Genomic DNA, 26,118 nt, shown 5'->3' with positions numbered 1-26,118 from the left:
CCCAACGATGCCGTGGACACTCCAATGGAATGACGTTTGACATAATCAAAGATCAAGGACTTAACCACAAGACAACTGTGATGCCTCAGGTCAAAGGACTACTTTGCATTATCCCAACCATGAGTTCTCATGTGACATGAATATGAGAACTCTTCGTTGATCGTGTTCAGTGAACTCATTCTCTATTGATCACCTACGTACTTGTCTTGATGTCACACACACCAATGACTCGAGACTGGTCACTCTCCCTGAGAGAAGACACAGTACGTACCGATCTTAACGGACTGTCAATGCCCAATTGACAATCTTATGATCAGGAACATTTAGGATGTGTCTACGAAAGAATGGTCTCATGAATCTAACTTCATTAGATTGCATTCTCCCAATCACATATTCCTTGGACTTTATCGTTTAAGCATATAACATTTATATGAGACGGCTCAAACAATAATCTTTGCCCTTTATATTAAACTAGATTAGTTTAACATGTGAAATGTCCGTAAAGTATCATCACATGATTGGTTTTAGGGCACATTTCCAACAACACCATCCAAGAAGAAGACAGGAAAAATTAATTTTTTCTTACATCGGTGCGGCACATAAAAGACGAAGAAATCAACAAAAGACGGTTCTTTGCACGGGAAAGATGTAGAAGATTGCTAGAGTAGGGGAACAAATATCCTTTAAGCTTTCTCTCTTGTAGGGTAGAATAAATTGCTCTCCAAAGTTGATTTAATAACCCACTTAAGGTGGACTTAAATAGGCTTTGAAAGAAATTTATTTCTCTTTCCTAGAAGGACCTAATTTCCTAGTAAAGAGGGAATCTACATCAAAATAAGAAGCAGTCTTACGTTTCCTAAAGCAAGAAGATCTCTACACCTGTTGCCCTTTCCAATGAGCAGCCCAACAGGTGTAGGGGCATTTGTGGAGCCAAAAATAATCACAAGGCAACACGTGGATTTTGGATAAAAGAGGATAAAAATACCCTTGAGGCATATCAGGACTCCTACGTGCGAGCAGCAGGCAATCATCCCTCAACCAAGTCAAAAGTGCCCAAAATAGTTAACAATTCAAAACCTATCTCATGAAATCCCTTCTACAAGGTAACTCCCAAAGCCTATTTCATTCCATATAACTTTTACCTCATTTTCCCTTTTTTAGCTAATCAATTAGCTATTTATTTTATTCATTCCACAACCTCCCAAAAACATTCCCTTTATTATGTTAATTAGCCAAATTAATATATTTATTCCTAATCAATATATTATTTGCTATATAAATCACCAAATAACACCCAAAATGTGCATAAAGGGCCGGCCACTCTTTCTCCAAAGAGAACCGGCCATGCCCTATATATTGGCTCCCATTCTCACAAAAAACCTAGGTCCACACTCTTGCAAAACTCCAAAAACTCTCTAAACACTTTTTCTCTCTAAATTCTAACTTTGGCATCGGAGATTCTTCGGCCAAAGCTCCCCCATTTATCGTGAGCACTTGAGGCTCTTGGCCTTGACCTTAAGGGGTTAATTGTTTTGTAGGTGCAATTTTGTCCAAGGAGAAAAAGGCGAAAATTTGCATCCACAATAGTCATTCTCATAAAAGTTACAGGTGGCTTGATCCAAGCACTGGGTGTGTTTACATTTCACGACATGTCGTGTTTCATGAGGCTGAACTGCCATTTAGCAAGTCACAACGTGCAGCCCCATCCTCCTATGTGGAACTCTCCATTATTGGCTAATCTTCATTTCCTATTTATATTTAAAGCTCGATAACATGACCAATATCAAGGTCCAAAACCAATAGTCTAATCATCAAATGTAATTAACATTCATAGAAGAGTTAATAAATTAATCACTAAATCCTCTCCTATAGCGCTATAGCATTTGACTGAAACTTGGAGTTGGATATGGTTGATATGCTATTTAGGAAGCAACTGAAGCACATTTCGCCCATTTTTCAGCTACAACTGTGTGCCCTTGACTTGCCCGCAAATTTCAGCTTTTAAATTTCCATACATATCTTGTAATTAGATGAATACCATAGCCAATCCAATACCAAGGAAAATATCATCGCTACCGACTTGGTTCGTCACTAACTTCACAAATTAATGTACGTCCAACGATCATTTTGATACTGCTTAAGTGCATGAGTTGAAGAATTATTATGCGTCAGTGTAGGTGGCTTCCTTTAATGATATAAATCTCATCATACTTTACTATACTCTACTTATGCTCTGTTATCATGTGTGAAATGGGTTCATTCCCGCTCACAAGTGCACTCTTATATTTAGGCACTTTTAGGTTTAAATTTATTCACATATTCCACTACACTACACTTTATGGCTTCGTCACATTCCAAGTGTCGGCCAGCACAGTTCGATTCGAAGTTCAAGGGGACATTCCAGGTTGGGGTGTGTCATCCAGGCTCAGCTCGTAGTCCACCGCACACCGTTCGAAATACTTAGACACCCAGACTGCATACTCCAACACCTTGTCTGGACCTTCATCGGAGGCAATTGTGTCCCGGGCTAGCTTGAGCAGAAACGGGCCGAGATCTGGGTTGCCTAGGGAGGCATCGGTGAGAATAGGATCCGAGGAAGCATGTTGGGGCTTTTTGGATCAGGAGGGCGAGGGTTTGGATCGGGACGGGGACCGGGACGACAATTTTTTGGTCTGGGGGGAAGGGTTTCTGGAAAGTGGGGCGGGTTCGGATTGTTGGGACTGGGGATCAGGGATTGCGATTTAGGAAGGGGCAGAGTCGAACTGGGAGGGTTGCGGGGGAGGTAGGGGTGGGTGGGATAGGGGGTTTGGGTTGCAAGGGTCGATGGTGGGGTTTGTTTTTTTTTTTAATAGGGTCAATTATTATAATATTTTTAATGCATAAAAAAAAATTGCCACGTGGCACAAATGTGGCAGCCACGTCAGCTCTTAACGGACCAATGGATGGAAAATGTAACAGATGTATTATCTTGAAATAAAATAGTACTTGAGGTATGAAAGTGAAATGTTTTGAAGAAGTTTTATAATGTTGCAATAGACCTCAAATTTGAAATGGTAAAGTGTAATTTACCAAAACAAATTTAGTCGAAAATTAGAGCTTGGAGAGCATTTCAGTAATCACATTGATTTTCATTCAGGTTCATGTAAATTAGTAAACAGCTTACACGATTCAATACTATTCTTACTTCAATTCCTAAAAATTTTAGTAAACAGTTTCAACAGGAATCTAATTTTGATTCCACTCTATTCCAAACTCATCTTCAATTCAACTCCTCTCGTTCTGATTACGGATTAGTAAACGAACCTTGTTCTTTTGATTTTGGGTAAATTACACAAAACTACCCCAACTATTAGTTGAACCACAATCTCATACCTCATGTTTTAAAAATTACAATGTCATACCTCATCTTACAAATTTGTTGCAATGTCAAACCTCCATCAGTTTTTCTGTTAGTTTCTCTGTTAAATGCTGACGTGGCTTGAGACTGGCCTTGACAGACCCCGATACAGAATGTCCATTAGAACTCTGAATCGAGTTGTGCTGGCCAACACCTGGAAGGTGACGAAGCCATAAAGTATAGTGATGTGGAAAATGTGAATAAATTTAAACCTAAAAGTGCCTAAAGACAAGAGTGTGCTGTGAGCGGGAATGAGCTCATTTCACACGCAATGTCAGAGCATAAGTAAAGTACAGTAGTGTGGGTAAGGATCATACCCTCAGAGGTAGCCACCTATACTGAGATTCACCACGAATCGTCATCGATACGAACTTTCAGCCGCTAAAAACCTGGAGGGGTGCAAAAACAAGGGTGAGTGGGTTTGAAAATAAAGTTTTTAATAAAAAAACTTTAGAAATCATTATAACCCCTTGCCGTAAAACACGTATAATTTCCCAGAAAATAATAATACATACGTATATAGAAATCATGCTCGAGAATAGTGAAAACCGAGTTTATGCCATGTCAAGTATGTCATCAATAAAATAAGTAAGCCAAGTCAAATAAATCACTGTAAAATGATATGCTAGCATGAGTCACCTAACATGACATGTACGGCTGAACCTATAGCTCATCAAATATGCCTGTACACGAGTCGGAACCACCTATTGTGGTATGTACGACAGGGCTGGGTGTAAATAAGTACGCTTAAGTGCTACGATCACATGAAGGCTATGCAAATAATTGCGGGTCAGCTACGAGTCAAAACCACCTAATGTGGTATGTATGACAGGGTTGTGCACCAAACTTGGATACAAGGTGAGCGTGCGGTGCGAAAGGTGAACTTCATGTGAAGGACTGTGCCCTGGCCACGGGCAGGAGCATTAACACCGGGGTGCAAGATAATGAGCTCTACATGCCTCTACGTATAACCATAACCAATGCAACCACTAACATCATATAGTACTCACCTGAAACTTACCTGGCCTCCGCAGCGTCATACAATAGTATGCATATACATACCAATGCATACAATGAAATGAAATGCAAGCATGACATGGCATTTAAAAACGTAAATCCATTTAAAACAATTTTTGGGAAAATAGAAAACATATATACGTATATATAGAAAATCAAAAGCCCACTCACTTGGAGTCCGAGCTACAACTCCCTAACACAAACATCAAGGCGTCACGAACGATCGGCACCTAGAACAATTATCAAATCATGTCTTAGAATTCTTATCAATAGAACATATAACTTACATATCCTATTCGGGAAGATTTGTACGTCCGATTCTCAATCTGTAAGTTTCTAATACCCTCAAAAATTATGTATTATAACGTGTCAAAGTTTGGTGACGATCCAACAGTCGGATCGTCGATTGCTATAATAATCAAGCGGCGGACCTTAATGGAACTACGTTCAAATGACGAAAATTCATCAATCAGACATCACCAATGGAATCAGGTATTCAACTTTAACCTAAAAAGGTCAGGGGACATCTCGACCCACGCGCGGCCGCAGCTGGCGGTTGGCCGTCCAAACTTGCCGGAAAATTCAACTATTTCTAAAAAATCTCAAATTTTACAAAAATGAATATCTCAATGAGTGGAGCAACTTTCATCCCTGTAACTAAGGCCAATTTGGCCGGCAAAAGCCTCAATTTCATGAAAACCCGCCGGAAACCCTTAAAAATGGGTAGTTGTTGATTTGCCATCAAAATGAATTCTGATGCCTCCACCAAAGCTTGGGCCTTGCTCCTGGGGTTGAGATGACTCTTTTGGTGGTGATAATCGACAGTTAAACTCGCCGGAGTCACCGGATGTAATTTGGAAATCTAACACTACATAGATGTAGGGTTCATCAAGGGCTTTCCATGGACACCAAGATCACCCAAAATGGAGTTCGTACGAAGGAGATATGAGCACGTCAAGTTGGCGGGTTGGGTGGAGAAATCGGGTTTGGCCGTTTCTCTCTTTCTCCCTTCCCTCATTTCCCTCATTTCTCTTTTCTCTGATTGGTCACCCTCTCATCTCTCCTTTTCTGATTAGTTTGGCTCCTCCCTCCTTTCTCTCCTTTATACTCTATCTCCACCGTCCATGCTTTCTGCCTTTAAATTTGGGCCACACACGTGGCTTTACAGGCCCACTTCCTTGTCTTGTTGGATTAAAAATTAATTAAATATTCAAAAACTAAAACTAAAATTATTTAAATTTTTTTATTTAAAAATATGGGACCCACCCTACAAGCCCATCCCCTCACCCTTCTTCCCCACCCGTCTCCTCTACCATCGTTTCTTGGGCGAGCTTCCCAGGTGAGTTGACCACGAACTCCGACAACAAGCATCGTCGCCACCACCATCGTTCCACTGCTCTCGGTACCACGAACAAGACCCACCTAGAGTTCATGCTGTTTGGCCACCATTCATGGCGGATCGAACCAGGGAATTCCTGGGATTTTGACGTCGCTAATCTCGTCTTTAGGGAGGATGGTGAGGGTGTAGCATTAGGGATTGGGGAAAAATTGTTTTGGGTATTTTAATAGGGTTTCTGAGTGAGCAAGGGTGGCACTTGGGATTGGAAACAATTTTGTAGCTTGTAAACAAATCCAAGTGGTGAAGGACATTGAAATGGGTGGTAAAGCTTTAAGCTTTTTGATGGCATCATAGAATACAAAAAGCAATGTATCCATATTTCCTACGGCATCCCAAGTGTCCCCAATTCCCAATAGAATGGTGGTAAGATTTGTAAAGCTTTAATGCCTTCCTGCTTTCTATGCAGTATGACCCGTCGAAAAAATAAATAAAAATAAAAATAAAAAAGACAAAGAGGAGGAGAGAAGGAGGAAGAAGAAGAGGGGTAAGAGCTGAAGAAGGAACTCTGGAGAAGATGGGTAGGGAGCGATGGATAGGGAAGATGGGTTGGACATACTGGGAAGATTGAAGCAGTGACACAAGTGAATCAACAGACCCGCGGCCGAGATGGTGGATGAAGGGTGAGGGGATGGGATTGCAGGGGGTGGGTCCCTCTTCTTTAATAAAATATTTAAATAATTGTAGTTTTAGTTTTTTATTATTTAATTAATTTTGAATCCAACTGGACTAGGAAGTGGACCTGTATCAAGCCACGTCAACATTTAATAGAGAAATTAATAGAACATTTGACAGAAGTATGACATTGCAACAAATTTGTAAGATGAGGTATGGCATTGTAATTTTTAGAACATAAGGTATGAGATTGTGGTTCGACCAATAGTTGAGATAGTTTTGTATAATTTACCTTTTGGTTTTCTGCTCTTTGTCTATTTGCTCTCCAAAATACATGTTGCACTCTTTCATAATTTAAATTTAAATAATAAGTCATTAAATATTATGATCTAGTAGTATTCCTCTTTACTTGTAAGTGAGAGGTCTTAAGTTCAATATTTGTCAAAGACGAATTTGGTAATGAATTAATTAGTCAATTAATCCTCTCCTATAGAGCTATAACATTTGACCGAACTTGAAGTTGGATATGGTTGATATGCTATTTAGGAAGCAACTGAAGCACGTACGTTTCCCCCATTGTTCACCTACAATTGTGTGCCCTTGACTTGCCCATAAATTTCAGCTTTTAAACTTCCGTACATATCTTGTAATTAGATGAATATTTGAAAAGAAAAAAGATAAAACAAAACAAAGGGAACCCCTTGCAAAAACAATCAACAATAACAACAACCAAACTTTATCCCACTAAATGGAGTCGACTTAAGTTTTCAGAGTCTTCCCCGTAAACCCTTAATAAAACAAACAGGCCAAAAAAAAAATGAAAAAGATGAGAGAAGTTAACACACGTACATAGCCAATCCAATACCGAGGAAACAACAGCACTACCTACTTTGTTCGTCACCAACTCACTAAATTAATGCAAGTCCAATAACCATTTTAGTACTGGCTTGCGTGCATGAGTTGAAGCATTCTTTTGCGTTGGATTGGTTTTGAATTTAGAACCAATGTCTTTAGGGAGGTGAACTAACTATTTCTTTTTCTTTTTCCCGCTTCCTCCAACCACAACTCATCAAATTTAAGCACTAAGAGACTTCCCCCCATTTTTCCTATAAATACCCAAAGGCACATTCTACTCTTCACAACAACAAACAACATTTTAAGAGATTACCTAGCAACTCCTCATCAAAGCTTTACTTTCGTCACAAGTTCAATCATGGCTTTCCCCAAGATTTTCTTCCTTCTGTTTTCGGTGGCGGTGCTATCACTTTCAAGCGTCCGTATGAGCCAAGCAGCTCGCCACCTTTTGGACACGCCAGCAGCTCCACCGCCAGCACTACCCGTCCCTACCATCCCATCTCTGCCGAAGACCACATTGCCGCCGTTGCCTTCGGTGCCAACTCTTCCCAAGACGACATTGCCTCCGTTGCCTTCATTGCCAACACAGCCCAAGACCACATTGCCTCCGTTGCCTTCATTGCCAACACTGCCCAAGGCCACCTTGCCACCCCTGCCCTCTAACCCATTGCCTACTCGTCCAACTGCTCTTCCTCCAATGCCAAGCTCTCAAATTCCATCTTTGCCAAAATCAGCAATGCCCACTCTTCCCACAACACTACCTCCACTGCCAGCCAACCCACTGCCATCATTTCCCACAACAATCCCTTCAATCCCAACTATTCCATCAACTATTCCAAGCATTCCATTCCTCTCCCCACCCCCATCAAACTAAACCACCGGAGATGATCACATATATAACCGCCATGGTTCTCCTTGCTTACTACACTACTACTATCTGATTTCTTGGATGTGCTGTACGATGGCTTATTAATTACTCTATGTTATTGTTTTGGAGAGCTTGTGCGGATGTTTAATTTTCATGATTCCCTTTTTCTTTTTCTTTTTCTTTTTAGTTTTTCTGTTTTATATGTTCTGGATATGTATATTGTTGTGTTTGTGATTGTATTTTCTTGATTATACTTTAATAAAACATTTATTGAATTAATCTTACCATGTATGATCTTTGTTCGAAGTGTTTATGATAAACTAGATTATGATATTAACCGAAGAGGTAGGTGGAAAAGGAAAAGGCAAAAAGAGGAAAAAAAAATATGGAAAAAGGAAAAGTGGGATTATATATATATCTTCCTACCATAACTTACCAGACTGAAGTAGACCAAAATGCATTTGTTACAAGAAACTGTTATGAAGTCAGTTGAAAGAAAAGAGAAAAATCATTTTTCTCCATCCTCCTTCTGCACATCCTGTTTATTTCGGTCCATTAATTATCTTTTATTTAATCAATTCAAACGCTAGAAGCACGTGGAGAAAAAAAATGAGTGTCAAAATCATATTCCAATACAAAAGGAAAGAAAAGGCAGGTTGGAGCAATGTTTTTTTGTTTTTTTGGAGAACTGGATAATAGCATAACCAGGGCCGAAGCCAGAGAAGTACAGAAAGCCACCACGGGTCAACACGAAACAACAATGAGAAAAACTAAAACAAGGAGGGCAAGGGAGATCATCCTTATTCAGTACACGGACAAACGAAGATGGAGGTCGATGGACCCAAACAAAACCGCACATCTCCGCTCCAGCATGCAACGCCACAAAATCCACCGCTCTATTAGCTAATCTTGGAACCCAATGTTTTGGTAAGAGTAATTGACGTAGCATGACAAAAAAAAACTATATTAAACAATAACATTAATTAAAAACCAAGTAATTGGAAATCCAGCAGAGAGTGAGTGAACGTGAAAGTTTACTAGTTAAAGGTGCAAAAGATAACAAAGTGTAGCACTCTAATACTATGTTTGGATGATGAAATTTAAAATTACTAAGGAATTTTAAAATGATGGAAATTGAAATAACGGGATTTTATTTTCTAGAATTTGTGAATTTTCTTATTTGGTTAACTTAAAAGAACAATGGAATTGAATACGGAATTTGTTATTTTCAAACTCTCAATCATAGAAATTGGTAAATGACACATATTTACGTGAAATTTAAACTTAGGAATTGGAGGTCCCAAATTCCAAGTTTTTTTTTTTTCATGCGGAAATTCTAAATTTCTATGTTTATGAATCCAAATCTGACTTTTATCCAAATTCCAAGTTTATTTTCTTCATCCAAACATAATGTAAAGATAATTTATACAATGTTTCTTAGCCCTATACTCTTTAGAATTTCAAATAGGAAAAGAATTACGTTATACCAAATGTCGAAAAAAATGTCTCAAAAAACTTCAAACATAATAAACGATAGAATTTGGCCAGATGAGCCCATATGTCACAACAAAGTGATGAGCCCAAATATGCAAGGCATTCTTCTTGCTGCCAGATTTGCTCATTAGTTTCGATATTTGATCCACTCCGCCAATTGATCGACATTAATAATGGAGCGACATTTTGATAAGGAAGGGATAATAACACTTGTTAGCTTTCTTACAAGTAATTACTAAAAGTTTTATTTGTGCATACAAAATTAATACGTTTACTTACATCTCTTTGTGATAGGAATTACCGCTTTATGTGGAACTTGTATTAGAGTGTGTCAGCAAATGTCTGAAGTTGTGTTTAAAAAAAATTAAAAAAAATAAAAAAACTTTCCAACAATCAAAGGCTCTTTTAACTACGTAGAAATTATGCACTGTTGAAAAATATAAATGAAAGCTTTTTAGAGATTTGATTTGGTCTACGTTTCATTATTTTGTGAACACAGGTTTGATTTAATTTATTTTCTATTATTGTTGCGTTGTATTCATATAAATACCTCGTTACGGAGCAGAATAAATTATTGAAGTTGTATTTGAGAAATGTGAGATTGTAGAGAATTCTAAATTTATCAAAAACCTTTCATTTTCAATTTGGTATCAAGCAGAGTTTGATTCTTAGTTGAATTCTGCTATTAAGGTTTCCATGTGAGTGCACGAAACTAATTTTCTTTGTGCACCCACAAGCCATGAATCTGAAAGTAAAAATTTTCTACAATTGTTAGAAAAAAATAAATTGCCGCTGCCATGAAGAAAAAAATAAAAGAAAAAGTATGCGGTTTCGATGCCTTGGAGAGAAGAGAGATTAAGAAGAAAAAAAATCGTCATAGTAGGATCTGTTTGCTATCATGAGTGCTTTTGTCTTTTATTTTATTATTATTTATTCTCCTAAATTTAGTTTCATTAAGAGTTTGAGGAAAGAAGAAAAAAACAAAAGGATGGAATCGAGAGAAGAAAGAAACTTTTTGTATAGTTTTTTGTATAGGCAATTACCGATCACCACTAGGTTGAGTTGAGCAATTTGAAGATAGTGCCTGGTTTGGATAAATATTGGCCGCTTATGGTTGGTCTAGGATGGGTGTAGTTGCATTAAAAGAAAAAGAAGGAAAATTTGGAAACTAACTAAATTTTGGATCTTAAAATAGAATTCTAGCTATCATTTTAAATTTATGATAATTATAGCCAAAAGTTAATATGAAAGTACTAATATACTCTTAAAATAAAATTTTATGAGAAAATCCAAAAATTCGGTTAAAATAAGGAGATTTGAAGTAGAATTGAATAAATTCAAGTATACTCCTTAAAGTACCTTAAACAAACCCCAACCCCCAATTCAGTCAAAGAAGTTCTGATAAAAAAAAAGGGTAAATTTCCTTTTACCCCTTCATGTTTGAGGTCGATTTCAATTCTTACAACATCTTTAAAACATTTCACTTTCATACCTCAAGTACTATTTTATTTCAATATAATACATCTGTTACATTTTTCATCCATTGGTCCGTTAAGAGCTGACGTGACTGCCAAATTTGTGCTACGTGGCAAAAAAAAAAAACCAATCAAACCCAGAAACCATTCCCCCGCCCCCCGACCCACTCTCTCTCCTCCGCCCCACCCCACCCCCACCTCCCCCGCAACCCCCCATCCCACATTTCCCCTCTCCTCCACTCTCTTCTTCTTCAATGAGGATGTCGGGTTTAGTCTCCATCCATTGTGCACCGTCCAAGCTCGCCTCGCATCACCGTCCAAGCTCATGGCCAGGTCCAGTGTGACAACCCGTCCCTAATTTTATATTTTTATAAATTTTGATGAGTGAAATTACAAAAATGCCCTTGAGGCAAAGGCTTTGATTTTTGTTGACCGCCTTGTCGTGTCACGTAAGATCCATTTTCTTGTCGTATCCTCGTAGTATTCGTCGCTACGAACGTGTGGGCGCAAGTAGAACTTAATTTGGAGCTATAACGAATGAGTTATTAACAAACGAAGTTATGGGCGAAATGGTCATTTAACCATAATCTGGAAGCGCCAAGTGGAGGGTTGTGATGGAGAAAGGAAAAATTTGGATGGTTGGGATTGATTATAAATAAAAAATAAAAAATAAAAAAAGAAATGAGATAGAAACAGCTAGATAGCAGGAAGAGAGAAGAGAATGAGGATGGACCAACCAGAGAAAGAGGTGAGGAGATGGCCGAATCGGGAGAGGAGAGAGGAATGAGGTGAAAAATGGGAGAAGAGGAAAGGAGGGAAGAGGAGGGACACCGAATTCCTTTACCCGTTTTTCCATTTCGACCTAACCCAGCAGCGCCATCGATTCCAACGAGTTTTCCGGTGGTTCTCTAGCAAATTAAGGCCTTTCATCACTTGGAATCATCCTAGGATCCTTCCCTCTACTCTTCTCATACAAAAACCTGAGCCAATTTGGCTCTAATTTGTGGAATTCGAACCGAGAGTCCGAAGGGTGCACGGCTGCGATCTTCCCATTTCTGAAAGGTTTTCCGTCAACCATCACCATCCTCAGGTGTCCCTTGAGTCTAAGAACAAAGCCCATGGGTGGGTTAAGGAGTCGGAGCTGTTTTGGTGTCGGATCAAGAACACCCAAATTCAAGGGTTCTGGCAAATCGAGGTAGTTTTCAGGTGTTTCTCAGCCGAATTAGACTCTGGCCCAGGTATGAAAATTTCTCCACTCATTGAGATCTATACATCTATAAAATTTGGTAAGTTTTGGAAATGGTTGAATTTTCCTACGAGTTGGGGCAGCTGCGAGTGGGCTGAGACCCCACCTGCCCTTCCTAAACTGATTTGGATACCCTGATTCCATATGTGACGTCTGATTGACGAAATCTTGTCGTATGAATATAGTTTTAATTGAGACCACCACTTGGTCTAATATGTGATAGTACGTAATATTTGTGGACATTAGGAACTCACAGATCGGGAATCCAACTTACGGATCTTCCCGAATTGAATTTCTAAAGTTTGTAAAATCCAACGTTGACCACCACTTAAATTTGCGATTGTCGGAGATCTAACTGTTGGATCGTTCCGAAACTTTAGGATGTTGTTCTAGAAGCTTATTAAAAGTCTTGGGAGGTTACGGATCGGAAATCCAAGGTGTAGATCTTCCGGATCGAGTTACGTAAGGTTGTGGACCCTATCGTCGACCTTTGACTGACGGTTGACTTTTTGTCAATGGGTTACAAATCATTCTAGAATTTCCTTAGGGATGTGTTTTATGTAAGATACGTGTTTTATCGATAAGAATTCTGAGACGTGATTTGATACTTGTTCTAGGAGACAATTGTTCGTGATGCCTCGATATTCATGCTAGGAAGTTGTAGCGCGGACTTCAGGTGAATGGGTCTTTTCTTTTATATAGTATGTACATATTTGTTAGTTTCCATTTATACATTGAAAGAGAATTTACTACGTATGCCTAGTTTAGACTAATGCTTATAAGAATTAGCGAGATAACGGAAAATTACGAAGTGATCATAAATCCTACGGGATGCACAGGTATGCGTATGTTTATTGATGCCATGATTACACCTACGGCTATGAATGATATTATGTTGATTAGAACTATCGAACTACTATGGCATGATTGTATTTATGTAGTCTGCTCATCATTGCTGCACCCTGGTGTTAGTGCTCGCCCATGGCCAGGTCTAGTCTTTCACGTGTATGTTCATATTCGCACCACATGCTCGCCTTGGATCCAAGTAGGTGCTAGTCATGTCGTACAGGTTGCAATAGGCAACTCCGACATCTTGTCGTACAGGTTGCAATAGGCAACTCAGACTCGTATGTGACCACAAATAGCGCCAGTCTTCACGTGATTGTAGCACTAGAGCATATATTATGATTACACCCAGTCTTGTCGTACAGGTTGCATTATGTAACTCCGACTTGTATGCTAGCATAGATTGATGAGCATCAATTCAGTCATACAGGTTGCATTAGACGACTCCGACTTGTGTGCTAGCATAGATCGATGAGCATCTGATTTTATTATGAACTATGGTGTCGTATTGATATCTTGATATGTTGCAGGCTACGGTGAGTATTTCCATACTATATGTAGTATGTATATCTTGGAAACTATACATGTTTTATGGCGAGGGGTTATAACGTTTTCAAAGGTTTTTATTAAAACTTTATTTTCAGGCCCACTCATCCTTGTTTTTTGCCCTTCCAGGTTTTAATAGCTAAGCTTTCTTATCGACAAAGATTCTTGGCAACTCTCAATGTAGGTGGATACCTTTGATGATATAAATGTCATCATACTTTATTGTACTCTACTTATTCTCTGTTATCATGTGTGAAATGGGTTCATTCCTGCTCACAAGTGCACTCTTATATTTAGGTACTTTTAGGTTTAAATTTATTCACATATTCCACCACACTACACTTTATGGCTTCGTCACCTTCCAGGTGTTGGCCAGCACAGTTCGATTCGGAGTCCAAGTGGACATTCCGGGTTGGGGTGTGTCATCCAGGCTTGGCTCGCTGTCCATCGCGCACCACTCGAAATACTTAGACGCCCAGACTGTGTACTCCAACGCCTTGTTTGGACCTTCACCGGAGGTGATTGTGTCCCAGGCCAACTTAAGCAGAAACGAGCTGAGATCCAAGTTATCTAAGGAGGCATCGGTGAGAATAGGATCTGAGGAAGCGGGTTGGGGTTTTTTAGATCGGGTGGGCGAAGGTTTGGATAAGGACGAGGACCAGGACGATGGTTTTTTGGTATGGGGGGAAGGGGTTCTAGAAAATGGGGTGGGTTTAGATTGCTGGGGCTGGGGATTAGGGATTGCGATTTAGGACGGGGCAGAGTCGGGCTGGGGGGGTTGCAGGTGAGGTGGGGGTGGGTGTGATGGGGGTTTGGGTTGCAGGGGTTGGGGAAGATTTTTGGGTTTTTTTTTAATAGGGTAAATTATTATAATATTATAAATGCATAAAAAATTATTTTTTTTGCCACGTGATGCAAATGTGGCAGCCATATCAGCTCTTAACGAACCAATAAATGAAAAATGTAACGGATGTGTTGATGCACAAAACTGAAGGTCTTGGAACAACGTAAATCCGACCGTGAATCTGCAGAAAATGTAAAGAACACAAGATGTATCGTGGTTCACCCCAATGTTTGGGTTACGTCCACACTGATATTGTATTTCTCTTAGAGGATTATAAGGGAGAGAGCCTCTGTAATGAATATGAGAGGCTTTGAGAAGGTGAGAGACTTTGGGGATCTCAGGCCTAAGAATTGGCCTCCCTTAATGAGGAGAGTGAAGGGTCCTTTTATAGAATAAGGGCTCATCACTTATTACATATTCACCCCAATGTTTGGGCTACGTCCACACTGATATTGTATTTCTCTGAGAGGATTATGAGGGAGATAGCTTCTGTAATGAATATGAGAGGCTTTGAGAGGGTGAGAGGCTTTGGGAATCTCAGGCCTAAGAATTAGCCTCCCTTAATGAGGACAGTGAGGGGTCCTTTTATAAAATAAAGGCTCTTCACTTATTACATATTTTCCCCTTTCTTTATTACATAATTACATTTGAGTCCCCCGAGTATTTATACGAGATCTAAATACGGAGGCCCTAAGTATGTTACAAACAATAGTCCTCCAAGTCTTCAGTCAAGAGAGTCTTTTAGCTGGAGACTTGAAATTCAGTCCATGTGTGGGCTGAAGTAACTAGATGTCGTCTTGAACTGAGACTTGATATGAGGCGGTGCTCAAAGTGAAATGATGCTCAACTATAAGTAGCACATGTTGCGAGGCTGCTCGGCTTGTGGCTTATGTTGCCTTGGTTAGCTCGGCTTGTGGCGTTGAAGGTGAGGGAGTCCCTTTTATAGAATAAAGGTTCGCTCCTCAATACATAAGTGATGGGTTAGGACTGATGCTCGCGGCGAGGCGGTTGCTCAGCAGGCGGCAATGCTCTCTAATGAAGGTGAGGGAGTCCCTTTTATAAAATAAGGGCTCGATCCTCAGTACATGAATAATGGGTGCTTTCTAATGAAAGTGAGGGAGTCCCTTTTATAGAATAAAGGCTCGCTCCTCAATACATAAATAATGGGCTAAGTCCCCTAAGTATCTTTCATGAGGCCCAGTTGAGGCCCAATATATGGTACATAATGTAGTCCCCCAAGTCTTCGGTCAATAGAGTCTGTTGGCTAGAGACTTCAAATTGAATCCATGTATGGGCCGAAGTGGCGGTTGTTTGGAGGCGGTATTTGTATACCCTGTACTGAAGCTTTGTAGGTGAAGCTTTGCAAGTGAAGCTTTGAAGCTGGAGCTTTTGTAAATGAAGCTTTTAAAGCTGGAGCTCTCGAAGCTGGAGCTCTGTAAATGAAGTTTTCGAAGCTGATTGACATGAGTGATGCTCATGAATGTTTATGTTGATTGACATGAGTGATGCTCATGGATGTTGACATGAGTGATGCTCATGAATGTTGACATGAGCGATGCTCATGAATGTTGACATGAATGATGGTTATAAATGTTTATGTATGATTGACATGAGTGATGGTCATGAATGTTTATGTATGATTGACATGAGTGATGGTCATGTATGATTTTGGAGTACTGGACGTACTTTTGATCACCTAGTGGGTGATAATAGCGGCAGGCTGCCGAATAATTTTGGGAGTACTGGGCGTACTTTTGATCACCTGGTTAGTGATAATAGCAGAAGGGTGTCAAATAATTGTGAAGTATTGGGTGTACTTTTGATCACCTGGTTGGTGATAATAGCGGCAGGGTGCCGAATAATTTTGGAGTACTGGGCATACTTTTGATCACTTGGTTGGTGATAATAGCAACAGGGTGCCGAATAATTTTGGAGTACTGGACGTACTTTTGATCACTTGGTTAGTGGTAATAGAGGCAAGTTGCCGAATAATTTTTTGTAGTACTGGACGTACTTTTGATCACCTGGTTGGTGATAATAGAGGGTCTGGCTTTTTTGGGCATATGGGCCTTCGCCCTCCCCATAACATTCCAGCCCATTATTTTGGGCTTGCCGTTTTTATATATATATACCTTCTGATGAGGTTTATACAGATGTCTCCGAAAGATAAGAAAAATAAATTACATCATTCAAAAGTAAATAAAGCAGCCGTTGGTGCATACTGGGTTGTTGCAGATCTTTTTTCCATGTGCGTCTTCCAATGGCTTCTTTAGAAAAGTGGGAACATGCATGATAAAAGTTTTCTTTTTCAAGAGTTGATGGCATCTTCTGCTTTGGTGGTCGACAAAAGCAAAGGTATAATCTTGGCTTTTTCCTTTATGTATTCCTTTTCTTCCCTTTTTCTTTTTCTGCTCTGCTATTTTCCTTTTTGCTTTCCACTGCGTCTCTCTCTCTTCTGTGCGCTTTGCTTTTTCTTTTCTTTTCTCTTTCTGTATGTCTGTGCGCTGCTATCATCTCTCTGTGCACCCCTTTCCAGCAAGACCGATGCCATTGCCTAAAATTTCAGAAACCCCACTTTATTCCACTGTCGGTCTCTCTGTTTCCGCCAATGTGGCTAAAAATCCTCATCCTCCACTGCCCTAAAGTGCCACTCCGCCGCTTCAAGTTAGCTTAAAAGCTCCAGTATAATAATCCTTTGGTAGGTAGATGTCTTTATGCACACCAAACTGCCCAAATGGCCTGCGGAGATCTTCTGGCCTGCAATCATGGCGAAGGTTGCGAACTAGAAGACTTGTAGGAAGATCTCTACTGCTACCGCGACCACCGCTATAGCGACCCCTAGGGCTAGGACTTCGTTGTCGCCTCCTACCATATCTTCCCCTCGGTGGTGGTGATGGACTATAACTCTTTCCCCTCATTATGAACTGTCAGTACGTCCAGTACGTCCAGGACTGTAACTCCTGCCAATATAGATAACTCTGCAATCCCCAAAGCAAGCCCGCCGTGCGTATTTGACCCTGACCCGGCCCGTCTGACTCGCCCTTTTTCCCATCAGAAAATGGAGATCTAAAAGTGAGATGCAGAGAGAAAGAAAGCTTCGGCGAGCAATCAACAACTTCGCCACCTCGAAGCGGCCTGAGAAGACGGCGACGTGGAGGAAGGAGTGGCCGTCTTCGTTCCTGAATCTGCAAACTTCGGCAAGCTGCTTCGTTCATGACCTCATCCTTCAAACTACAGGGGGTGACGAGAGTGTCGAAGATCTGGTGCTTCTTGATGGGGAGGGAGTGGAGATAGATCCGCTCCAGGCTGTGGATCTTGCCCTCCTTCATAAGGCTGCCGAGCTTCGTCACTAGGTCCCACTTCTTTTCCTCTTCGCATCGGCCGGGTCAGATCCGGTGACCATGACGTTGCCGAGCCGAATACTGAAGAGCTCCGGCATTCTTCTGGTGATTTGCATCGAAAGGTTAGCAAGCACCGCCATCTCGACCCAGATCAGGTTCGCGAATGTGGGAACCATCGAGTTCGAGCTCGGGTTGTTGTTAGTGGCTCTGAATACTAACTTCCCACGAGAAATGCTCGCACATATCGCCTCCTGGAGAGGAACGACATGTCGCGTTTGAGGCTCCTCTATACGACGTTTCGTCAGGGTTAGAGTGTTTCCTGCTCTGCCAGGTTCTGTTGAACGATTCCGATAGGGTAGAGGTCCTGGGAGAAAGAGACCTTGTGCTGACCAGCTCCACCGTCTGATCAACTTTTGTTGTTGGTGTAATTACTCGTTAAAACAGAAAGCAATGAAGAAGAAGAAGACAGATTCAAGTGGAAGTAGTAAAAATCCGTAGAACAACAGCAGAAAATAAATAAGATTTGAGAGAGAGCAACGAAAGAAGAAACTGTGGTTGAGTTTTGGAGTTTAGTGAATGTTTTTCTGGAAAGGGTTGTGTAGATTCACGGCGGAGGTGAAAAAAATGAAAGAGAACCGATATAGTTTTTTTTTTTTTGTCGTTTCCCACAGACGGCGCTAAATGTTGATGCACAAAACCGGAGGTCTTGGAACAAGGTAAATCCGACCGTGAATCTGCAAGAAATGTAAAGAACACAAGATGTATCGTGGTTCACCCCAATGTTTGGGCTACGTCCACACTGATATTGTATTTCTCTGAGAGGATTATAAGGGAGAGAGCCTCTGTAATGAATATGAGAGGCTTTGAGAAGGTGAGAGACTTTGGGGATCTCAGGCCTAAGAATTGGCCTCCCTTAATGAGGAGAGTGAATGGTCCTTTTATAGAATAAGGGCTCATCACTTATTACATATTTGCCCATTCCTTTATTACATAATTACATTTGAGTCCTCCGAGTATTTATACGAGATCTAAATACGGAGGCCCTAAGTATGGTACAAACAGGATGTATTATATTAAAATAAAATATTACTTGAGGTATGAAAGTGAAATGTTTTAAAGATGTTTTATGATGTTGCAATAGACCTCAAACCTGAGGTGGTAAAGTGTAATTTAGCAAGCAAAAAAAAAGTCAAGGTAGAAAACAAAATCCAAAGTTCAACCTTTGGAGAATAGTAAGGACCATCACATTTTGGGCTTTCCACCAACGATTTGGTTATGGAGCTGATCGTAGAAGTGGAGGTCCCAATTGAGGGGCTGGGAGGCAGAGGAAAATGGCAACGGACACTGAAGTAAGTAAAGGCCTCGTTGTAAGCTTGGGGGTGCAAGTGCTCGGACTCTAGAAGTACATCATCGTAGTCGAAAATTAAAGTTTAGAGAGCATTTCAATAATCACATTGATTTTCATTCAGGTTCATGTAAATTAGTAAACAACTTACACAGTTCAATACTATTCTTACTTCAATTCCTAAAAATATTAGTAAAGAGTTTCAATAGGAATCTAATTTTGGTTCCACTCTATTCCAAACTCTTCTTCAATTCAACTCATCTCCTTCTGATTACAGATTAGTAAGCGAACCTTGTTCTTTTGGTTTTGGGTAAATTACACAAAACTACCTCAACTATTGGTCGAACCACAATTTCATACCCCATATTTTTTAAAATTACAATGGCATACCTCATCTTACAAATTTGTTGCAATGTCAAACCTCCATCAGTTTTTTTGTTAGTTTTTCAGTTAAATGCTGAAGTGGCTTGAGGCTGGCCCTGACACACCCCGATCTGGAATGTCCATTAGGACTCCGAATCGAATTGTGTTGGCCGACACTTGGAAGGTGACGAAGCCATAAAGTATAGTGATGTGGAAAATGTGAATAAATTTAAACCTAAAAGTGCCTAAAGACAAGAGTACGCTATGAGTGGGAATGAGCCAATTTCACACGCAATGCCAGAGCATAAGTAAAGTACAGTAGTGTGGGTAAGGATCATACCCTCAGAGGTAGCCATCTATACTGAGATTCATCACGAATCCTCGGCGATACGAACTTTCAGCCGCTAAAAACCTAGAGGGGTGCAAAAACAAGGGTGAGTGGGCCAGAAAATAAAGTTTTTAATAAAAACCTTTTGAAAGCATTATAACCCCTCACCGTAAAACCCGTATAATTTCCCAGAAAATAATAATACATACGTATATAGAAATCATGCTCGAGAATAGTGAAAACCGAGTTTATGTTATGTCAAGTATCTCATTAAAAAATTAAGTAAGCCAGGTGAAATAAAGCAATGCAAAATGATATGCCAGCCGGAGTCACCTAACGTGACATGTACGGCTAAACCTATACCTCATCAAATATGCCTGCACAAGAGTCGGAACCACTTATTGTGGTCTGTATGACAAGGCTGGGTGTAAATAAGTACGCTCAAGTGCTACGATCATGTGAAGGCTGTGCGAATAATCGCGAGTCACCTACAAGTCAGAACCACCTAATGTGGTATGTATGATAGGGCTGTGAACCAAACTTCAAGGTGAGCGTGCGGTGCAGGAGGCGAACTTCACTTGAAGGACTGTGCCCTGGCCATGGGAGGGAGCACTAACACCGGGGTGCAGGATAATAAGCTCTACATGCCTCTACGTATAACCCTAACCAATGCAACCACTAACATCATACAGTACTCACCTGAAACTTACTTGGCCTCCGCAACGTCATACAATAATATACATATACATACCAATGCATATAATAAAATAAAAAATGCAAGCATGACATGACATTTAAAAACGTAAATCCATTTAAAACAATTTCTGGGAAAATAGAAAACATATATTGTATATATAGAAAACCAAAAGCCCACTCACCTGGAGTCCGCACTACAACTCCCTAGCTCAAACATCAAGGCGTCACGAACAATCGGCACCTAGAACAATTATCAAATCATATCTTATAATTCTTATCAATAGAACATATAACTTACATATCCTATTCGAGAAGATCCGTACGCCGGATTCCCGATCCATAGTTTCTAATATCCTCAAATATTACGTATTATAACGTATCAAAGTTTGGTGACGATCCAACGGTTGGATCATCAATTGCTATAATAATCAAACGGCGGACCTTAATGGAACTACGTTCAAATGACAAAAATTCGTCAATCGGACTTCACCAATGGAATCAGGGTATTCAAATTTAACCTAAGAAGGTCAGGGGACGTCTCGGCCCACGCACCACCGCAGGTGGCTGTCGGCTGCCCTTACTCACCGGAAAATTCAACTATTTCTAAAAAATTTCAAATTTTATAGGAATCCCGTTGGAAACCCTTAAAATTGGGTAGTTGTTGATTCACCACCAAAACAAATTCCAATGCCACCACCAAAGCTTGGGCCTTGCTCCTAGGGTTGAGAGGAGTCTTTCGGTGTGATAATCGACAGTGAAACTGGCCAGAGTCACCGAAAAAAGGTTAAAACCGCCGGATGCCTTCGTGGGTTTGTGGCTTCGATTTGTGAATTTAGGTAAGAAATTTGGAAATCTAAAACTACATAAATGTAGGGCTCATCAAGGGCTTTCCATGGACACCAAGATCACCCAAAACGGAGTTCGTACGAAGGAGATATGAGTGGGGCAAGTTGGCGGGTCGGGTGGTGAAATTGGGTTTGGCCGGTTCTCTCCTTCTCCCTTCCCTCCTTTCCCTTCTCTCTTCTCTGATTGGTCACCCTCTTGTCTCTCCTTTTCTGATTAGTTCGGCTCCTCCCTCCTTTCTCTCCTTTATACTCCATCTCCACCGCTCATCCTTTTTGCCTTTAAATCTGGGCCACACACGTGGCTTTCCAGATTAAGCTAAAAAGATTTGTATCTCTCTAGAAATAATTAATTTACTAAATGCCCCCGACTTTAAACGTTAATATCTCCTTCGTTATAACTCCAAATTGCGTTCCATTTGTGCCCACGCGTTCGTAGTGATGAGTACTATGAGGATATGCCAAGAAAACGAGTCTGACATGAAATGACAAAGCAGTCAACAAGAGTCAACATCTTTGCCTCGAAGGGCATTTTCGTAAATTCATTTATTAAAATTATATAAACCGTAAAAATTGGGAACAAGTCATTACAAGCCCACTTCCTAGTCTTGTTGGATTAAAAATTAATTAAATATTTAAAAACTAAAACTAAAATTATTTAAATGTTTTTATTTAAAAATATAGGACCTACCCTACAAACCCATCCCCTCACTCTTCTTCCCCACCCGTCTCCTCTACCATCGTTTCTTGGGCAAGCTTCCCAGGTGAGTTGACCACGAACTCTGACAACAAGCATCGTCGCCACCACCGTCGTTCCACTACTCTCAGTGCCACGAACAACACCCACCTAGAGTTCACGTTGTTTGGCCGCCATTCATGGTGGATCGAACCAGGGAATTCCAGGGTTTTTTATGCCGACAATCTTGTCTTTGGAGAGGATGGTGAGGGTGTAGCATTAGGGATTGGGGATAAATTGTTTTGAGTATTTTATTAGGATTTCTTAGTGTGCGAGGGTGACACTTAGGATTGGAAACAATTTTGTAATTTGTAAACAAATCCAAGTGATGGAGGACATTAAAATGGGTGGTAAAGCTTTAAGCTTTTTTATGGCATAATAGAATACCAAAAGCAATGTATCTCTATTTCCTACGAAATCCCAAGTGTCCCCAATTCCCAATAGAATGGTGGTAAGATTTGTAAAGCTTTAACGCCTTCCTGCCTTTTATGCAGTATGACTCGCCAAAAAAAAAAGGAGGGGGAGAAGGAGGAAGAAGAAGAGGGGCAAGCGCTAGAGGAGGAACTCCGGAGAAGATGGGTAGGGAGCGATGGACAGGGAAGATGGGTTGGATGGATTGGGAAGACTTGAGCAGCAATGAGTGAATCGATAGACTCGCGGCCAAGATGGTGGATGGAGGAAGAAGGGTGAGGGGATGGGATTGCAAGGGGTGGGTCCCTCTTCTTTAATAAAAAATTTAAATAATTTTAGTTTTAGTTTTTGAATATTGAATTAATTTTGAATCCAACTGGACTAGGAAGTGGACCTGTATCAAGCCACGTCAGCATTTAACAGAGAAATTAATAGAACATTTGACAGAGGTCTGACATTGCAACAAATTTGTAAGATGAGGTATGACATTGTAATTTTTAAAACATGAGGTATGAATTGTGGTTCAACCTAGGGGTGGGTTCAAAAAACCGATAACCGAAAAAAACCGAAAACCGAACCGAAGCAAAACCGAAAAAATCGAACCGAACGAAAAAACCAAACCAAACCGAACCGAACTCTTTTGGTTCGGTTCGGTTTTGGTGATCTAGAAACCGAACCGAACCGAAATAATTAAATTAATATTTTTTTAATTTTATTTATTTAATTATTTGATTTTATTATATTAGAATATGATACTTCGGACTGCTGCTTTGGTAGGACTTGTTTGCTTTCCAATTCAAATTGTCTTCTCAGCTTCTCCATCTACAACAAAAATTAGAACTTATACCATTACATGCAATATTTCTAGTTTATATCATATATAAGAACACATATCTCAACTGCACTGCAGTTGATTAGGGAAAGCAAACAGCGAATAAAAGTCTCATGAGTTTATTAAACACTACAAGATCAAAAACAAAATTCAAACTTTCTCACCTATGGCCAAGTATAGTAGCTTCTGTGGCCTAACAATTTTGAAAAGTATATCAATATATTCAAAAATATTGATAAACACCTCTTCAAAATTTGCTGGTGGTAGAAGCTGAACACAGAATGTAGAAATTATATTATGTAACCACATATATAGATAAAAAAAATTCAGACCATAAAGATAAAGAAAATATCAAAAATTGTTACCTAGACAATAATCAAAATAAATAGTATATTATAGAATGTTTATCTTATTGCTAGTGAAGAATACATGTATATATATATAGAGAGAGAGAGAGAGAGAGATTGAGAGAAAGAAATGAATGAATAAGATCGTACTCCATCATCATCGTCTAAAAAGAAATCTATTTACAGTTAAACTTTAAACCCAAAATATTTAAAAAAAACCTTTATGTTATAATTCTAGTTGAACTTTAAATGTTTATTTTCATTATCTTTAAGTCTAGTCAGAATATTTATGTTATGATTGTGTTGAATATGTTAAAATTTAAGATTTCAATTTTTTTTCATTTTTTGAAAAAAAACCGAAACCGAACCGGAAAAAACCGAACCAAAAAAAATTGAACCGAACCGATTTGAACCGAACCCACCCCTAGTTCAACCAATGGTTGAGGTAGTTTTGTGTAATTTACCCTTTGGTTTTCAGCTCTTTGTCTATTTACTCTCCAAAATACATGTTGAACTCTTTCATAATTTAAATTATAAATAATAAGTCATTAAATATTAGGTCTAGTAGTATTCCTCTTTACTTGTAAGTGAGAGGTCTTAAGTTCGATATTTGCCAAAGGCGAATTTGGTAATAAATTAATTAGTCAATTAATCTTCTCCTATAGAGCTATAACATTTGACTGAACTTGAAGTTGAATATGGTTGATATGCTATTTAAGAAGCAACTGAAGCACGTACGTTTCCCCCATTGTTCACCTACAATTGTGTGCCCTTGACTTGCCCATAAATTTCAGCTTTTAAACTTCCAAACATATCTTGTAATTAGATGAATATTTGAAAAGAAAAAAGATAAAATAAAACAAAAGGAACCCCTTGCAAAAACAACCAACAATAACAACAACAACCAAACTTTATCACACTAAGTGGAGTCGGCTTAAGTTTTCATAGTCTTCCCCTTAAACCCTTAAAAAAACAAACAGGCCAAAAAAAAATTAAAAAGATGAGAGAAGTTAACACAGGTACATAGCCAATCCATTACCAAGGAAATAACAGCACTACCTATTTGGTTCGTCACCAACTCACTAAATTAATGCAAGTCCAATAACCATTTTAGTACTGGCTTGCGTATAACCATTTTAGTACTGGCTTGCGTGCATGAGTTGAAGCATTCTTTTGCGTTGGATTGGTTTTGAATTTAGAACCAATGTCTTTAGGGAGGTGAACTAACTATTTCTTTTTCTTTTTCCCGCTTCCTCCAACCACAACTCATCAAACTTAAGCACTAAGAGACTTCCCCCCATTTTTCCTATAAATACTAGGCACATTCTACTCTTCATAACAACAAACAACATTTTAAGAGATTACCTAGCAACTCCTCATCAAAGCTTTACTTTCGTCACAAGTTCAACCATGGCTTTCCCCAAGATTTTCTTCCTTCTGTTTTCGGTGGCAGTGCTATCACTTTCAAGCGTCCGTATGAGCCAAGCAGCTCGCCACCTTTTGGACACGCCAGCAGCTCCACCGCCAGCACTACCCGTCCCTACCATCCCATCTCTGCCGAAGACCACATTGCCGCCGTTGCCTTCGGTGCCAACTCTTCCCAAGACGACATTGCCTCCGTTGCCTTCATTGCCAACACAGCCCAAGACCACATTGCCTCCGCTGCCTTCATTGCCAACACAGCCCAAGGCCACCTTGCCACCCCTGCCCTCTAACCCATTGCCTACTCGTCCAACTGCTCTTCCTCCAATGCCAAGCTCTCAAATTCCATCTTTGCCAAAATCAGCAATGCCCACTCTTCCCACAACACTACCTCCATTGCCAGCCAACCCACTGCCATCATTTCCCACAACAATCCCTTCAATCCCAACTATTCCATCAACTATTCCAAGCATTCCATTCCTCTCCCCACCCCCATCAAACTAAACCACCGGAGATGATCACATATATAACCGCCATGGTTCTCCTTGCTTACTACACTACTACTATCTGATTTCTTGGATGTGCTGTACGATGGCTTATTAATTACTCTATGTTATTGTTCTGGAGAGCTTGTGCGGATGTTTAATTTTCATGATTCCCCTTTTCTTTTTCTTTTTCTTTTTCTTTTTAGTTTTTCGGTTTTATATGTTCTGGATATGTATATTGTTGTGTTTGTGATTGTATTTTCTTGATTATACTTTAATAGAACATTTATTGAATTAATCTTACCATGTATGATCTTTGTTCGAAGTCTTCATGCTCAAGCCAGTAACTAGATTATGGTATTAACCGTAAA

The 26,118-nt window shown here is 39.8% G+C and overlaps 2 protein-coding genes across 2 annotated transcripts; both read left to right on the top strand.

The window, feature by feature from the left end:
- The first annotated feature begins 7,638 nt into the window (after window positions 1-7,638).
- On the top strand, window positions 7,639-8,154 carry LOC103448218 (protein PELPK2-like). The gene has a single exon (XM_008387471.2). It carries the CDS (start codon window positions 7,639-7,641, stop codon window positions 8,152-8,154), a length of 516 nt encoding a protein of 171 aa, XP_008385693.2.
- Window positions 8,155-25,250: 17,096 nt separating this feature from the next.
- LOC108171980 (protein PELPK1-like) lies at window positions 25,251-25,766 on the top strand. The gene has a single exon (XM_017328862.2). The coding sequence runs from the start codon at window positions 25,251-25,253 to the stop codon at window positions 25,764-25,766; it is 516 nt and encodes a 171-aa protein (XP_017184351.1).
- The last annotated feature ends 352 nt before the right edge of the window (window positions 25,767-26,118 follow it).

The sequence above is a fragment of the Malus domestica genome, chromosome 01 (genome assembly GCF_042453785.1).
Source record: "Malus domestica chromosome 01, GDT2T_hap1".
Classification (NCBI taxonomy): domain Eukaryota; kingdom Viridiplantae; phylum Streptophyta; class Magnoliopsida; order Rosales; family Rosaceae; genus Malus; species Malus domestica.
Note: the sequence above shows the minus strand (reverse complement) of the source record. Positions and strands in the feature narration are given on the sequence as shown.